Consider the following 16,308-nt stretch of genomic DNA (forward strand, 5'->3'; position numbering starts at 1 on the left):
TATGTTTCGAATCATAGATTTTATTAATCGCCGTAAGTTTATAGACGCTGAAAGTTTCATCACAGTTGAAAAATACTATTCTGTAGTGCAACAACAAATTAAAAAACCAACAATTGGAAGAGCCTTCCAACTGGATGTTCATGATTAACATGCATGGTAATTAGAGGAGCTAGCTAATTAAATTAACGGAAGGAAAAGCAGAACACCAAGACGTACGACAGCTCACATCCACATTATTCTTAATTAATCCATAAGAGGAGTTTGTTCAGTTTACAGCACGCCTGCGAGGAGTTTGGCTGCGGTGGAGAGCGCAGCTCCGGTGATGGCGCATTGCACGATTCGCTCGCGAGATGCCTGATCAGACGTCAGCGCTACTGCAGCTCCGGCGATTGCACCGGCCACCGCGCTGTTCTTCTGCATTAATTGCATAATAACACGTACGTGCAATATAATCCATGAATTACGAGACATCCAAAAACTAACAGATGCAGAAAGAAATTAAAAAGCAGAACACAGAATGAAACAGGGTCGACGTACCCAATCATGAGTTCCTCTGGCTTCTCGAAAACCGTAGGTTAAACCAGAATACACACCAGCAGCCATCCCTGCACGCAAATTAATTATATTACAGAAAATTAAAATAATTGACCCAGAGCTAGCTAGAACGATTGATCTAGCTGGTAATTGGTTGCATGATAGTTAATTACCCCATTGAAGTGACTCTCTTCCGGTAGTTTTTACCTGAAATATAATATGCATTGCACATTAATTAATTATAATACAAAAGATATATCAAAGAATAACGATCGATCGATCGGTCGAGTGGTTTAATTTAATTGCAATCACCATTGCTTCGAGTGACTTCTTGCAGTTCTCCCCTGAAAAAACAACGACTCGATTAGCATCATTCGGTCAGTTTCCGTCTCACAGTACAGTACCATTCGACACTACCTTTAAGACCTGAGATCCTGTTCTTATCGGCAATGTCAGAAAAACCTGGATGGGAGCCAGCACCTCGAAGATACAGAATTACCATTATGCTTAAATCAGTATATCAAACCAGCTCAACAGGTTCGTACGTATTCAATAGTATTAATTTATATAGGTATAAATATATAGAAGACACCAACATGCGTACCTTCCACTCCGGCTGTGTAGGCTTCGCGAGTGAACGCCTGCATCGCACCAATCTGAGGGTGAAGTGTAAAAAGCATTAGAGAAGGGAGATCAGGGAGATCGTAAGAGTAGTAGTACCCCTGCGGCCTTGACGAAGCTCTCAGCTATGCGGTTGAGGAAGGGGTGGCCAAGGTCGAAGAGCCACCTATCGTTCAAGCCCCTGATCTCGTCCAACACCGAACGCGTCTCCATCTTTCCACTGCTCATTATCGATTGCTTTGCTTCTTCTTACGAGGACATGAATAGTCGAAGCTCCTGCTACCTTCGAGTTAATTAATACACAGGATCGATCGATCGATCGATGGCGGTGTGGATGAAGAAGAGAAGGGGCGAGGGTCGAGGCATGACGCGTGTGGAATGCATGACACGTGGTGGGGCAGAAGTAAACCGTGGCACTGCATTAGGAAATTTTTACCGCATTGCTTGGTTCATTCGCTAGCTGCGGCGAGAAGATGCCACTTGGGGTCTACATAGGGAGATCAAAATTGTTTAATTAATGCAATGGAGATACCAAATCGATCATCTGAATACCTTAAATCATTTTTTTTTAAAAAAAAACTGAGACACTGATATGCTGGTAGGGAGAGATTTAATTATATATATATATATTGATAATTGAGGGAGCTCTTATTTAACGGCTAAAAGAAATTTGTTTTCTCAGCAGTCAGCGCACGAAGAACGATTTTTATCCGTGGCATGTCATCAAGAATCTATCGTACTGCAATTTATTAAGTATTGGATAGCTTGAGCTACAGGAATACAAGAATTGATATTTTCCACGTACTGAACACGGTGATATGGTGCTCAACAACATAGGAGAATGACATGAAGTAATCTCCTCCGGAACAATGCAGTTGGTAATCTTGCTCAAAAATTGAAAACGAATTATTGCAACATCGCCAAGAATTTTTACACATTCAACATATTCCATTCCACTTCATTTACAAACCTAGGTTTGTATTCCTCCAAAAACAGCAAGAACCTTCAAATTAGACAAAACACTAACACTGTCATAAAGCTCCTTCGACAGGCAACGGGTGCGGGATTCATAGTCTAGTACTCCTGAAATTGAATAACACAATTATGAATTCATTTGTGGTTGATGGGTATGCTTCTAAGCAGGAAGTTGGTAGAATGATATACGCGCAATTTTTATTTTATTTTGTGGTGACTGCCTTTCACTGGATCAGCAACAGAGGTACCATTCAATCGTCTATGGTGGTACTCCTCCGTGTTAATCTTGATGAACTTGTGGTGCAAACCTTGCATTTCCTTGCTGAACCACCATGACTGGGTCATCAGCGAACAATGCTTTGATGAATGACGGAGTTTTTAAGGGGCGGCGTCCGGACATTTTTGGATAAACATCCTCCAGGAAGTAATAGGTATGGCCAGCAATCATACCCTACAGTTGAGGCAACACAATTAGTTAAAAACAATGAAAGGTTTAAGAAATTCAAATGTCGAGTAATCAAACATCATTGGAGTCATCCACCTCTTAGATTAGTTGATTAGTGTATGTTTTCCAGAATTGTGCAATAATTTGTACTCGTCTTGTCTATTTCAAGCACTCAAATTTTATTTTATTGCTAATGTTCACTAATCAATTTCCCAAAAAGTTAAATATATATGATGTTTACCCGATAGACAATCATTCATAAGCGTGAATATTTTTCTCAATCATGTGTTCTTGCATGTGGCTATTGACAAAGATATAAACAATGCCATCTTTGTTTCTATTTTAAAAGGAAAATAGCTTAGCATTACCAGGACATCAACCCACGTACTGCTGCCAACGAGAATAGAGAAGCCAAGTAAAACCTATCATACAAAATGACAATTGTTATATTAACCAATAAGTAATATGATGAATAGTTTGCATCATAAATACAACTAATATCAAGAAAACTATAAAATATTTAATAAGTGTATGCAAGTGGGGCATGCAACCCTAGCGCAACATAGAGTGAGGTAATATCGTCAACTGTATCAATAAAACATGTAAAGTTATGCAACACCTCATAATTCCAAAGAAAGATAACCTACACCAACCTCATAATGAATATAAAGTGCAAATAAGAACTATGCTTATAATCCTTTCCAATAGGAAAACATGTAATAGTTATGCAACACCTCCATAAACTTCTGAGAACTGACAATTTTAAAACATTCTTAAGGAACATAATCCTCATTAAGCAACCTATTCCTCATCCTTTCCCATCAAAGAAAATAATGTAACTCATTAGTTTCAGTAATTGTTCTGTGACAATTATCAGAAAGGATTTGCCAAAAACTACAAGCTCATACGAAATTGTTCTGTGATAACTCTATTTGTATAGGTTTTTCTTAGCTAAACTAAAATGCAACCCTTTATAATTCAAAAGGAATGAAGAACATCACCTTATTGTTTGATGATAAATTCCAATGCTTGTTTCATGATCAATGATGACAATGAGTCCCACTGGAAACTAATCAAAATTCAAATAACCACTTTATACTCACTTTCTCTATTCTGTTATAAGAACAGTTGTGCTACTGTATTCAAGGCTGCCCAATTTCTACACGTTTCTTCCAAACTACCAGTCAGCCTGACAATTACCTTTTGTCATTAGCCATTACTAAACAATTCATTTTGCAAAGAGGTCAGAACTTGAACATGAAGTGATTACAAGTCCAAGAGGAAAGATAAGATTATCTATTGTAGTGTACTTCAGTAATTGTTTACCACAGAATGCAGAATCCACCAGTGAAAAACTATTCAATTTTGTGTAGATGAAAGCCATGGAAACTTGTTGACACTAATGTTGAATAATGCTTCTCAATAGAAAAAGATAAATTAAATGAATTTAAAAATGTGAAATGCATTCAAATTTCAGGCTAATGGATGAATTATGAAATTGTAGAATGCAAATAATCAAAAAACATGGACAATATCATCAATCACACATGATTAGAACCTATATTCAACTCACCCATGGTAAATAAGCAGCCGTGAAGGTGAAGATACCCAAGAAACTCATGTGAATAAAAGGATTATGCTTGCTCCAAACATAAACCTACACACATGCCATTAAGCATTTAAAGCAAGAAACAACAACAACAAAATAATTAACATCGCTCTGAGAACTAGACAAAACATGTAGTAGAACTAACCATCATGAACGTTAATGAATTACTGAGAAACAAAATATTTCCAAAGGTCTGAGACAAGTATGGTATCATTCCTCCGATGAGAACAATCCCAGTTAAAACAGTTGCGCCAAACAGCAGCATGTAGAAGAAATCTGCTGTCTTGCCTCTGAAAGAGTTCTCTTCAAGAAGTTTGCAGTATCGAGCAAGAAAGAACATGTGAAATAGAAAATCCAAATCTAGCAAAATAAACTAGTTAGCATCGATAAAGGGTTAAAACTCTTTATAATCACAGACAAGAGAAACTTTAAGATAAGAAAAAACAATTTGTAATGGAAATTTCAAGTATCATTTACATGAAAACAGACCCACTAAAAAAAGAAAGTAAATGGCTAACCCATCATTACCACCATAAGCACATGTCTGATATATCAAGAATCAGAATGAACACTGGAATCAAAATACAGATACCATGAGCTATCATTATTCTAGAATCAGTTCACTAGAACCCTATGCTCCCTGAGTCATGATTGTGTCATAAAATATTCAAAACCCTTACAAGCAACATCATGACGATTAGACTAGAAGTATTATTCTCTTTTCAAAGTGGTAAATCAGGACCCATATTGTGTACCTTTTTATCTAACATTGCACTAATTAAAGCTAAGGTGCATATACCACAACAAACTCTCCACAATCTCATCATAAACGCAACACAAATAATTTACAACTTATGAAAGTTATGGTTATTTGAAAAACACCAAAAACAAACAAATAAATCTCCACAAGCTCTGTAGATTTGTTTATAATATTAGATTGAATTATGTTAAATAATCTTTGAAGAATATGAAGGTATGCAAGATGATTATAAATTTTGAAAGAGTTTAGATGGTCAAGATGAGTAGCTTGGTGCACGAAACTTTCATCAATGTGGGTAAAGGTCGGACTACATTGAGTCTATTGTACACTGCCTTACATTACAAGAGGCTATTTCCACAACTCAAACTCGTGCCCATAAGGTCACACGACAACAACTTTACCATTGCACCAAGGCTCCTCTTCTTTTAGATGGTCAAGATATAAAGATCTAATTTGGTTATCCAAAAAGATTTAAGGCTATTTTTTTAATCTTTGCAATCAAGTTGTTTTCACAAAGGAGGACATTTTTGTCCAGAAAAATGAGAAGGACCTGATCCAGACATTTTTTGGACATAAGGGATTGATTTCTCCATTTACCAATACAAGAGGATTGCTCTAGTATCAAAATATGATGAAGGTAGGACTTGTCTATTAGGATTATGGCATTCAAGTGTCATATATGCCATTTAGTCTATTTATTTAGCTTCACCTAGGAGAAGGGTATGGAGAGAAAAAGGCACCTTCAACATATGTTCAGTAACGATCTGCATATATCAATTAAGGAGAGAATGTGTGTGTTTCCAATCTAAGGGAACTACTTGCCTTAACTTATGAACCGGGAAAAAAATAAAGGGAAGAAAAATAAAACAGGAACGATCAACAGATACCAATTCTACTGTTTGAGCAATAGAAATATCAAACTTTAGCAAGGAAATTCAACTATGATAAAATACAAGATTCAAAGGAGATGAAACTTTAGGCCTACCCATTTTCCGGAAGAAGAAAAAATTTGTGACAAGACGCCATATCTCATACTGCTCAACTATGCGGGTAGAATTCAGATACAAATTATGAGGCGATATGATCTGAGAAAGACAGGAGCTTGTTACGAACACAAACAAATAAGTAATGACAGCATTTACTTAAAAAAAAAAAACAAGTTGACAACATAACACCCGAACGAATTTGGAACCCTGATTGGAGATTATAAGGAGGATTAGCGTTCAAAAAAATCTAATTGATATTCGAATTCGAACGGGCATAAGAAACAAAAGGAATAATAGGGGGAGATAATGTAAAATTCACACCTCGAGTGAGCACCCGATGGTGGTGACTACCGCGGCGGTGATGTACGACCGCGTGATGATGGGCATCTGCTTGTACCAATCCTCTACCGCTTGTGCCATTTCCCGGGTCACCGACTCTCGCCCTCCCAATCACAGAACTCCCAGGAGAGGAAACCCTAATCCTGCCACTGCTAGTGAGAATCGAAGAGGAGAAGAAGGGGGGATCTCTCGAGCTCGGCGACGATGGTTGGATTCGTCTGCCGCAGTTCCTTCCCTTTCCGAATGGACGGAAGCCACGAGCATTAAGAGCTCATGACGCCCGATGAGCTGTTCCCACCAATTGTAGAATGGCACGTGTTATCAAGGTGAACCATCCTTCCGGTAATGTCTAATTCTTATGGCGCTTCCTTTGATTACTCTATTCACATATTTTATTTTATTTTTAGAGTAAGGATAAGTAATTCTTTTTTGGATGGGAGGAGGGAAGGATGGGGAAGGGAGTGAAAGGAAAAAAAAAAAAAAGCTAAAGAAATTATTTATATATTTTTTTATTTAGAAGGGAGGGAAGGTTAATAGGAAGGTTTATTATATAAAGTTACAAAAATATTTGTCCTATATTTCCTCCGACTGTGAATTTCGAAGCGAAAGAAAAGGTGGTCATGATGATGATGAATGTCTCGACACAGAATGTTATATTTAAGAAATATCCTAAGATAATCATCTTAGATATTATATTATTTATTGGATAAATAAAATTCACTATTTGAGTGTACATTTTCTATGCATATGATTGAATCTTAACTATTTACTGAATGCCTGTAATATGATTCATAGCATGAGAAAACTTATGATTGAATCATGACTAGTGAGCATCTCTACGTGTGTAATTATAAATATATTGAAATAATCCTTAGTCGTTGAATCAATGAATTCGGACATTTATACTCTTTAATTTAACCAAGCAGTTATTTTTCACTAGCTGAAGACATTGGTATGTCAAAAGTTAAACATGAATCTAGTTATGGTAACTAGTTCGACCTACTATAAGACTTCATATGGTTGTCTACATATATAAATATGTCAATGAAGATCTCATTGCAGTTCGAGTATAAGTTTCCTTTGACTTGAGTATTCAAGTCATCTTGGTCATGAAAACTTATACTTTGACATCTTAAGCAAGCATCTCCGAAGATGTGTGGACCTGGGATGATTGGGTATAAATCGAAGTGTCTGAAGGTCTTTAAATAGCCAATAAAGAATTTACTACTCCTTATAAGGAGACGTATACTCTACGGTCACTTGTTAAAATTGTTACTCAAAATCTTGGACCAAAACATTACATGTTAAGAGTATTGTACTCCTGGACACATGCACGAATAATTTGAATCCACAGGATGAGTAAGATTACTTGGACTAGGTGTAACGTAGTCAGCCTAGTGAAAATTGACACATAGACTATATCTTGAACCAACTGGATATAAGACGAGTGAAAGGAACAATACATGACTAACTGTAGCTGCTGAAGAATTTAGAATTGGTTCTGAAATTAATTGTGATTTTTCGATCAATTGGGGATCATGATGTACTACTAGATGTCACTCGTGATCGATCTATAATTAATAATTAATTATGGATGTCCAACATAATTGGAAACTTATAAAGTCACATGTATTACGAGTTTATCCGAAGGACTTAAAACGAGTTTGAGAATTAGATTCTCAAATCGAGAGATATTAAGTATAATTTGACCAGATAAAGGGAAAATATGAAAAAAGTTTGGCATAACAGAAATGCGGATGAGACATCTCTTTTGAAGATGAGTTAGAACTTCTTTGGTTTAATTATGAAGTAAATTTGTTTGATTTTAATTAAAAAAGATTTAATTATTAAATCAAGCGATTTTGTTATTAAACCAAATGGTTTGATTTTAAACCAAACTTAAAGCAAATTGTATAAATTCTGGGTTAGTAAATACGGATTTGGATTTGATCTAAATATGATAGGATATTAATATAAGATAGGGAAAAAAGGGAAAATAAGTTTACTTTTGAAATTAAATTTAATTTTAGAATTAAATTTAAATTTTGAATTAAAATTTCATTTTTCTTATTCTCTCTGTTTTTTCTTGCCCTCTATCTTTTTACTCGAGAAAAAAAATCAAAAAGATTTCTATTTTGAATAAATTGAAGAAAAACTTCCAACCACAACTTTAACTTTGCATATACTTCTCATATTCAAAAAAACTTTATTTCCAACTTTCTGTATACAAAGGTTTGTTTACTTCAACTCTCTCATACAAACAAAACTCGGCTAATTGTATATATGAGAAAAGAAAAAAAAATGGATACCATTATATGTCCCTCCTTTAAGTCAACTGAAGAGCAAAGTTAAATGAAGTTTGATTGCATATATGAAAAAAGAAAGAAAAACTCGGCTGTCATCACTAATATATATTTATTTTCACAACAATAAAATATTTATTGCAATATTTGTGAAATTTTAAAAATATTTAAAGATACAATCTAACAATTTTTCAGTGTTTATTATCTAATTGCTCGTTTAGTTTAGATAATTTTTCTAATATAGTATTATTTTTAAATAAACATATTAATAATAAGTTTTTATCTTCTCGCATATTAACTACTAAAACTAAATGGAAAAAAAATATTTATTTTATTTCTGAAATTTATTTAATTACATTTACTTTAGATCTAATTTTATTTACTTTAGATCCTTTGTATTATGACATTTTAATTCCATGTAAAAATTTTCTTTCTCCTAATCCCGCTAATATTATATATGATATTAGAATTTATTTATGATATTTATAATCAATATTACATAAATTATGAAATACAAACTAAACTTACAAAAAATATAACTTTTATTAAAAAAAATAGACGAAACATCAACGAGATTCTTCAAGTTTCACACAAAAGTTTAAAAATTATTTTATGAATTCTTTTGATTTTAATGAAGCATATAGTAAAAATTTCGATATTCTAAAATAGTGATCACATAAGGTTCAAAGCTTTCCCATCTTATCCTTGATCATCAAAAAATTTTATCTTGTCCAGTGTCAACTGTTGTTATGGTAGACGTTTAATGTTGACGATAACATATTAAACGAACGGTGATCGATTGACTTTATCTCATGACTCATTGGAAGCCCTCGATGGTTGGACCAAAGTCGAGAAAAAAATCCAAGAAATATAATTTTCAGATGAAAAAGTCAATTTTGATATATATATATATATATATATATATAATTTGTTTTAATATAATAATTTTGAACCTGGATGAATCATGGTGAACTATGAACCAAGCTTAAGAATCAACTTATCCGAAACCGTCAAATCGATAATTCCAAACTGTTGAATAATGAGTTCTGAACCTTGATCAGCCTACAAATAGCGATTGAATAGGATCTAACTGTTAAAAGCTATAGTTTGATATATGCAAAATATATATGTTCTGAATTCTGATATATTAAAAAAAATAAAAGTTATATCAACTTTATCATTAAATTTTATATTATTTTAGTTTATGAAATAATAACTAATGTGTTATCATACAGCCATGGTGGATGTATTTTGTTCTGGGTAAATATTTTTTCAACTTAGACGAAGATGTTCAGTCGGTGCATTTGGTAAGTAATGTTTGAAATATATATAAAGAATAGAATTTTTTTTATTAAAAAATATAAGTATTAAAAAATATTTTCCGTGAAATAAACTAACACAGCCTAAATACAATATACCATTTGTGTGCTCTTACAAGTAACCAAGAATAACTCTTTACGATGAGAACAAACCTTAAAAGAAAACAAACAAAAAATGGAATTGAGAGAGGAACACTAGCATTTGTCAACTCTAGTGATCTTCAATTTCTTGACGGTGCTCAAGAACAACCTGTAAAATGAAAATAAAGCAGATGATCATGTTAGAAATTAAAATGAATAGAAAGAAAGAAAGAAAGAAGTATATGTATATCTTAGATCGAGGTAGGTTTATTACTCCCATGGCACATCTCCGACCATCATCCAATCTCCCTCTTCGTCCTCGTAAGTCAGCACATGGCTCTTCTCTAGTGGCACTTGGGAAACATGGGAGCCTGGTTAAAATGTTCAGCAAAATCAGTTAGGCCGATCATATTGCATTGCGCATCAATACAATATTAATTATATCAGTCGTTACATGTGATCGTCGTCCTAAACATTCGACGAAGGGACTTTATCAGATCATCGTAGCCATCATGCGCGAACAAGTCGAGTTTCCTGCCAATTGGAACTCCCTCCATGTAAACCTTTACAAAGAATGTCTCAGAGTTACTCTGATGCGCTTTGCCCTCGAGTGTGCTCCTAAGAAGTGGTTTGATTGGTGGCCAGTCAGAAAGTGGATCCCTATTCAGGAAAATAAACAATATAAATCGAATCTGAAATATAATTAAATGGTGTTGTTTACTTTACTAAAGCATGCACGATCTGTAAACTAACATTAATAAAATTAAGAAGCAAGTGAAACACGAACAACAAGGAGGAGAAACAGAGCAGCTTCTTTAATTTGGATGCTTACTTTTCCTTATGAGAGTTGTGTTGTAAAGAGGATGAAGAGAGGCTAAGGCCTAGCCTTAGCTCAGTGCTCAAGTCTCTCCTTTGCTCAAAGATGGAAGATGTGCTGAGGTCAGGGTCACAGCTGCTGTCTATGGAAGAAGAAGGGGAGTTACAGTATCCTCCCATGTTGGAGGCTTGGAGCTGCTGCTAGCTTAGTGATCACAAAAGATAGAGAATGGTAAAGCAAAGTGGCTAGAATTTTATAATGCTTCAAAATTATGGCCACGCCGTTAAGCTTCAGTAATGCAGTTATGGAGTTGGTGGTGTAACAATGGCGTTGGCTCAAGTGCTATACCCAAAAGGAAATACAGCCCGGTGTGCCAAAATGAAGAGCTATATTTATATTCTTTTCTCACACAGGAAAATTTGTCAAAAGGTATAGCAGAAGGTCAAAGCAATTGAAGAAGCTTTCTTTTTAGTGAACAGACAAGCCACCATCTTCCTGGCTCTTTTATTGACCAAGATTGGGCAGTAAAAGCAAGTTCCCATGCAGTAGGGAGACAAGGCACCCCCAGCCCTCTCCTTCAGGTCTCATCTTTTCTCATTAAACCACATGCAATTAAATCCTCATGTCTGCTTGTTTGGGCTTCATTGATCATATATATATATACATGTGTAATGCATTGTGTGGCCTAATAGCAGCAGGTTTCCAAAGCTAACCAATGCAGGCAAAGGATTCAGTAAAAAGCAAAACTCCAAGTATTTGACAGGCACACAGTCCACCAATTCCTACCTGGTTTCTGCTTTCCTTTTTTATTAAAAAAAAAAAGTTCTGTTGTCACATTCAATTTGAAAAGTTTACATTTGCTTTTGGGGAATTTTTTTTTTTTTTTTTGTGTATATTTGTAATTTTTAATAGCATTGTGCCTTTTGTATATTCATCAAAGACACCTTAGGATGAGGATAGTATCTCAAGGATCAAGATGTACGCGAAAATGCCCCCGCGGGCTGGATCAACCGATTAAGGCGTGGCATCCTTGCACAATGAGTCGTAGGGTCGAAGGTCCACGGACGCGCACTGGATGAATAATCTGGGCCGGCTGTGTTAAATTTCGGAGACACCACGCTTTACCCGGACCAGCATTCACCGCTGATTTACCTCCTCCTAGGATCCCTGTGGGGCCAGGCCTAGGGGGCCGCTGGACGGCGGAACCCGCCTTTTTGCACAAGATGTACGCGAAAATGAAGAGTCATCCTTGAGTCTCACATTTGCTAAAAGGTTAATTATAGTCGTATGGTGCTTAAAATAATGCATGAGATCCTCCTAAAAGCAAGACATGAAGGCTAATTGAAGGAGACATGCCCTGAACAATATCCCATGTCAATTACAGCAAGAAAGATCGAGTTGACAACACACCAAACCAACCAACAATCTTCTGCGCTCATATACACTAAGTCGAGAAAAAATATCGATATGTAGAAGGCAAGTTGGTTATGCTGTCAATTTTGCTTCATGATATTAATGCCTTTTTCTCATTCCCTTTTTTATCAGAATGTTCAAACTTATAGAAAACTTGTCACATGAGTTTATCATGTTAGTAAAAGGAACTTAAAGGCTGTCATAAGTAGACAAGTCGTGGATTGTTGGGAAAACTTTGAAAGAGGATTATGACACCATTTATATAAAAGCTCATTTAAATTGGATTGCAGGAGAATAACAAGGCCGGCCGGAGGGCTCCAAGCATTTAATACTAGGCATAAGAGTTTTAAATGCAAGAACATCAATGCAGGCGAATCAGTCGATTCAAGGAGACATCTGACCTATCTTGCTCCTAAAGTAATGACAAAGAGAAAGGTGTAGCAGTAATACAAGTAAAGAGTGCTTTCTTTAGGTTAACCTTTTTTACGTATTCCAATGTTCACATGAAAGATTTGCATGTGGACAACTCGAGTTTTGCATCCCTAGGACAACCCCATTGCTTTGGATCTCTACAAGGCTGTGTCTCTTCTCCTTTTAATTTGATGAAAACTATTCATGCTGGCTGCTTTGAGCTTTCATAAATGTAGCAATTAAAAGTGTAAATTGTGGTGTATATAATGTGTAACTCAGGTTTGACCCAAGTGGTAACTGCTCTAGGACGAGCCAAGGTGCTCAGGAGTTGTCTGAGGTAAACAGGCTTAGTCCTGAGACACTCAATGGTAGATTGAGATGAGATGAACTTAATCCAAGTGTATACCTACCTTTGGAAGCCACATAGAAAAGCCTGTCTCAAAACTTTCTTTGGATACCGTAGCAAAAGAATTTGGGCTAATCTTTTTCTTCTTGATCGTAGACGTGGCACGGATCTGATGGTTTCCAGCTCCAGGTTTGTAATAAATGATGCTTGTTAACTTCCCCACTATCAATAGGCCATGCCAACTCTGTACTATGAATCTTAAAATGATTGCTGCTTGCAATAATACAATGAGAATCGATTGGGATTGACAAGGATGCCTTGAATGGAGTGTTTCTGGCCCTAGACACCAAAGGTCACTGCCCTACAACTAACTCATCACATTCCTTCCATCATATTGAGTCATACAATCATGGGCTTCATCTTATCTCACAGCCCTTCCACTTGGAAGTCCCAGCGAATAAAAAGGCCAATACAACTAAGCATCTTTCAGCACTCAACTCTATTTGATTCGTACACCAAAGGAAGTAATTGACAATTCAAGAACGAAATTCTCATCTTTAATTCGTTTTCACCAATATTTGAGTGGTTACGTAGCATGGATAAACATCATATTTGATACAATGATCAACCAAAAGAATGCTTTGAAAATTATATGAACACCTCCAAGAATATCATGATTCCACAATACAGTGCCAAATGAAACCACAAAGGTAAAGAACAATACACACATACTTTACATGGATGACCTGTTCAAAGGCCAAGCTTTAATTACAACCTCCCCCTTGTTTTGCATACGTTCAAAGAACCTCGCAAGCATATTTAGCTTCCATAAACACGTGAAGTCGTGTCGAGGGCTGGCAGATTACACAACATGCTTAAGCAACACATATGCAAAAGGAAAACAACCAATAGAACAAACCATGTAACCAACGCAATCAACGTGTTCATAAGAAACCTTCGCCTACTTAGCTTTTGTGTCATCAATTCCTTCAGCTACCATGGTTTTGGAACTTGGTGACTTCCCAATCAATGCCTTCTTCACCTTTACAATCGACTGCTTCACTTTTGACATTATGTTTTTAGATTTCTTACCTGATAGTTCTGCTTTAGTAGTCTCTTCATCTGCTTTTGTAGCATCGCCATCTTTGTTGGTTTCAGTTAAAATTCCAGGGTCAACTTGTGCAGGCTCTTGCTTCTTCTCTTCTGTGTTCTCATTTGCAAATTTATCCAGAAGAGTTTGCTTATTTGGCTTTGATTCTGTCTCTAACTGATTGTTGGAAGGCACCTCAGTTTCAACTCCAACCATTTTAATGTCTCGAGTGAGTTCGACCGAATTTGGATTTTGTACTTGCAAATTTCCGTTCTCTGCATCTTCAGTAACTACAACACCTTCAGTAATGGATTGTGCTGTGTCAGTTAAAGTCGTTTTTTCGTTGTCTATATTATTCTCTTGATCCTTCATTTTAGCCTCAGTTTCTAGCTCTGCGATACCTTCAACAACTTCACTAGTGGGAGTGTCATCCGAAGATACGACGACAGTTTTGTCCTCGGGTTCTGAAACTACCTGTGTATCGGACAGTTCGGCAGCAATGATTTCAATTTGAACTTGCTTAGGCTCAGTAGGAACAACATCTGAACTTTCAGATTGAGCAATTTCAGGAACCTCATTTACAGGGCATTCAGTTGGCTCTGTAGCTCCACTGTGAGGAAGTTCTTCCTTGGGTAGCTGACGGCTGACTAATTCAACTGTATCAACTGTAACCTCCTCATCTGCCGGTTTTTCTGCTGCGCCAGTGGTGGTGACTAAGGTTGCTTCAGAAGGCTCCTGAGCAACCGTTTCAGGCACCTGTTCGACAGGATTGTCATCTGTTGCAGAAACATCTGCTGTCGATTCTTGAACACCTTTTTCTTCTTCGGTAGCAGTTTCTGAAATCTCGAGTTCTTTTGGTGCTCCAACTGGATCTTTTGTGCCATTGGCATGGCTCTGGGAGGACGGTTCGACATGCTTGTCGATTTCTAGCAAGGAGGAATTGCTTATTTCAAATGATTCTTGAGCAATTTCTTTCGGTGCCTCAACTGGATCTTCGGAGAAAGATGCTTCTGAAACCTCGGCTGGTTGAGTATTAGGTACATCAGTTGAATCATGTAAGCCCTTGTCTTCCGCTGGTCTTTCTATGTCTTCCTTCGCCTCCTCGATCGCAATATCTTCTTTTTTCTTTTCATCCTTTGCTTCAGCACTTGCTACGTCCACCTGTATGATTTTCCCCCCTTGTTCATTTCCTTCTACATCCTCAGGCTTTGAAAGACTCGGCTCATCAGTAATATTTGTATCATCTGAAACGATCTTCTCCATCTTCTGTAAACTTAGCATAGGACACTTGCTCTCCTGAAACGAACAGAAAGAGTACTAGAATTTGTATATCAGATGTGTGTGTGTGAAAGAGAAAGAGAGAGAGTGTGTGTGTGTAGTAGATTTCAAGGAAGCATCCCCCAAAAGAAGACAACAAATACAGACAACGTTCTCTGATCCACCAATTGCTTATGCATCTACGGCATCTCATAGATCATGCAACAACAACTCTTCCACAGACTAAACATACTAAAGCAGAGGCTAACATGCAAGATTCAACAACCTAAAACTCATCATGAGAAAAATTGAAGTATAGGAACACACTGGCTATTGGATGAATAATAGCTTATTTCTAACTCACCTCAGTAACTGAATTGATCTTCCACAGGAGCGTCAGAAATGGCTTGAGAAATCTCTGGTTGGAGTAGCAGAGACTGAGAATTGGAGGATCAGGAGAGACAGTGGATTATGTGTGGTCTGAGTGATGTAGACACCAGTGGCTCAATTAGGAAGCACTTCAAGCATGAGCTGGCACGAGTCGATCCACATGCAGCACCGAGAAAAATAAAGACAGAAACTAATAAAGTGTCTTAAAATTTTAAAATCATCTGAAAGGTATCCAATTTTCAGAAATGTCAAAGGGTGCCTGCCTCTTAACAACTGGTCTGTCCAAAATAACTTTGTCTTCTACCTTCGCATTCACCGTCCTCTCTTGACTCTCTTCTCTATATATCCCACTGATGTGATTCTGAAAACTGATGGTGCTTTCTTGATTGTTTGTCCATGAAAAACAAAAGGATAACGAAGAAGGAATTCAATAATGAAAGTGGAGATTATTAATTGATTTGGGATGATGGAGATCACCATGTTGCTTGCCTGTAAACCTCATGGCTCTGTTGGTGGCTTCATTTGTTTGTTTGTGCGTGTGTGGCAGATATAATTGGAATTGGTAGCTAGCTGGAGGTTGCTTTCAGCTCTGATATACTTTTTAACCTTTTG

General features: G+C 36.5%; 4 protein-coding genes across 7 annotated transcripts; all 4 read right to left on the reverse strand.

Moving 5' to 3' along the window:
- Window positions 1–76: 76 nt before the first annotated feature.
- On the reverse strand, window positions 77–1,544 carry LOC122023934 (outer envelope pore protein 16-2, chloroplastic). The gene is made up of 7 exons (XM_042582377.1): window positions 1,255–1,544; window positions 1,139–1,190; window positions 952–1,014; window positions 847–878; window positions 708–741; window positions 538–605; window positions 77–414 (listed from the first exon to the last, which is right to left on the reverse strand). The coding sequence occupies exons 1-7, from the start codon at window positions 1,381–1,383 to the stop codon at window positions 271–273; spliced, it is 522 nt and encodes a 173-aa protein (XP_042438311.1). The 5' UTR covers window positions 1,384–1,544; the 3' UTR covers window positions 77–270.
- A 506-nt stretch (window positions 1,545–2,050) lies between these two features.
- On the reverse strand, window positions 2,051–6,542 carry LOC122024034 (derlin-2.2-like). 2 transcript variants are annotated; one of them, XR_006123289.1, is made up of 7 exons: window positions 6,252–6,542; window positions 5,930–6,029; window positions 4,330–4,544; window positions 4,149–4,232; window positions 2,944–2,997; window positions 2,320–2,581; window positions 2,051–2,238 (listed from the first exon to the last, which is right to left on the reverse strand). XR_006123289.1 is itself a non-coding variant. In XM_042582538.1 (6 exons), the coding sequence occupies exons 1-6, from the start codon at window positions 6,348–6,350 to the stop codon at window positions 2,411–2,413; spliced, it is 723 nt and encodes a 240-aa protein (XP_042438472.1). In that variant the 5' UTR covers window positions 6,351–6,542; the 3' UTR covers window positions 2,051–2,410. The 2 variants fall into 2 exon arrangements, 1 of the variants encoding a protein (XP_042438472.1); XM_042582538.1 differs by having other exon boundaries at window positions 2,051–2,581.
- A 3,356-nt stretch (window positions 6,543–9,898) lies between these two features.
- LOC122024941 (auxin-responsive protein IAA4-like) lies at window positions 9,899–11,150 on the reverse strand. The gene is made up of 4 exons (XM_042583681.1): window positions 10,805–11,150; window positions 10,427–10,632; window positions 10,247–10,343; window positions 9,899–10,141 (listed from the first exon to the last, which is right to left on the reverse strand). The coding sequence occupies exons 1-4, from the start codon at window positions 10,966–10,968 to the stop codon at window positions 10,087–10,089; spliced, it is 522 nt and encodes a 173-aa protein (XP_042439615.1). The 5' UTR covers window positions 10,969–11,150; the 3' UTR covers window positions 9,899–10,086.
- A 2,435-nt stretch (window positions 11,151–13,585) lies between these two features.
- Window positions 13,586–15,882, reverse strand: LOC122023657 (fibrous sheath CABYR-binding protein-like). 3 transcript variants are annotated; one of them, XM_042581901.1, is made up of 3 exons: window positions 15,671–15,882; window positions 14,623–15,345; window positions 13,586–14,523 (listed from the first exon to the last, which is right to left on the reverse strand). In XM_042581901.1, the coding sequence occupies exons 2-3, from the start codon at window positions 15,328–15,330 to the stop codon at window positions 13,921–13,923; spliced, it is 1,311 nt and encodes a 436-aa protein (XP_042437835.1). In that variant the 5' UTR covers window positions 15,331–15,345; window positions 15,671–15,882; the 3' UTR covers window positions 13,586–13,920. The 3 variants fall into 3 exon arrangements, with proteins under 3 accessions (XP_042437835.1, XP_042437833.1, XP_042437832.1); XM_042581899.1 differs by having other exon boundaries at window positions 13,586–15,366; window positions 15,671–15,881; XM_042581898.1 differs by having other exon boundaries at window positions 13,586–15,345; window positions 15,671–15,880.
- Between the last annotated feature and the right edge of the window lie 426 nt (window positions 15,883–16,308).

This window comes from Zingiber officinale, chromosome 9B, assembly GCF_018446385.1.
Source record: "Zingiber officinale cultivar Zhangliang chromosome 9B, Zo_v1.1, whole genome shotgun sequence".
Lineage (NCBI taxonomy): Eukaryota > Viridiplantae > Streptophyta > Magnoliopsida > Zingiberales > Zingiberaceae > Zingiber > Zingiber officinale.

What these genes read in the sequence shown, in the direction of transcription:
- LOC122024941 (XM_042583681.1), bottom strand. Translation starts at nt 10,968, where the DNA reads ATGGGAGGATACTGTAACTCCCCTTCTTCTTCCATAGACAGCAGCTGT. An exon ending in GTTTAGGACGACGATCACAT is followed by an intron (nt 10,344 to 10,426) that starts GTAACGACTGAT and finishes CATTTTAACCAG; the next exon opens with GCTCCCATGTTTCCCAAGTG. An exon ending in GTCGGAGATGTGCCATGGGA is followed by an intron (nt 10,142 to 10,246) that starts GTAATAAACCTA and finishes TTCATTTTACAG; the next exon opens with GTTGTTCTTGAGCACCGTCA.
- LOC122024034 (XM_042582538.1), bottom strand. Translation starts at nt 6,350, where the DNA reads ATGGCACAAGCGGTAGAGGATTGGTACAAGCAGATGCCCATCATCACG. An exon ending in CCATCGGGTGCTCACTCGAG is followed by an intron (nt 6,030 to 6,251) that starts GTGTGAATTTTA and finishes TGTCTTTCTCAG; the next exon opens with ATCATATCGCCTCATAATTT. An exon ending in GTACGTGGGTTGATGTCCTG is followed by an intron (nt 2,582 to 2,943) that starts GTAATGCTAAGC and finishes CCTCAACTGTAG; the next exon opens with GGTATGATTGCTGGCCATAC.
- LOC122023657 (XM_042581899.1), bottom strand. Translation starts at nt 15,330, where the DNA reads ATGCTAAGTTTACAGAAGATGGAGAAGATCGTTTCAGATGATACAAAT.
- LOC122023934 (XM_042582377.1), bottom strand. Translation starts at nt 1,383, where the DNA reads ATGAGCAGTGGAAAGATGGAGACGCGTTCGGTGTTGGACGAGATCAGG. An exon ending in GCTTCGTCAAGGCCGCAGGG is followed by an intron (nt 1,191 to 1,254) that starts GTACTACTACTC and finishes CTTCACCCTCAG; the next exon opens with ATTGGTGCGATGCAGGCGTT. An exon ending in CTACACAGCCGGAGTGGAAG is followed by an intron (nt 1,015 to 1,138) that starts GTACGCATGTTG and finishes TGTATCTTCGAG; the next exon opens with GTGCTGGCTCCCATCCAGGT.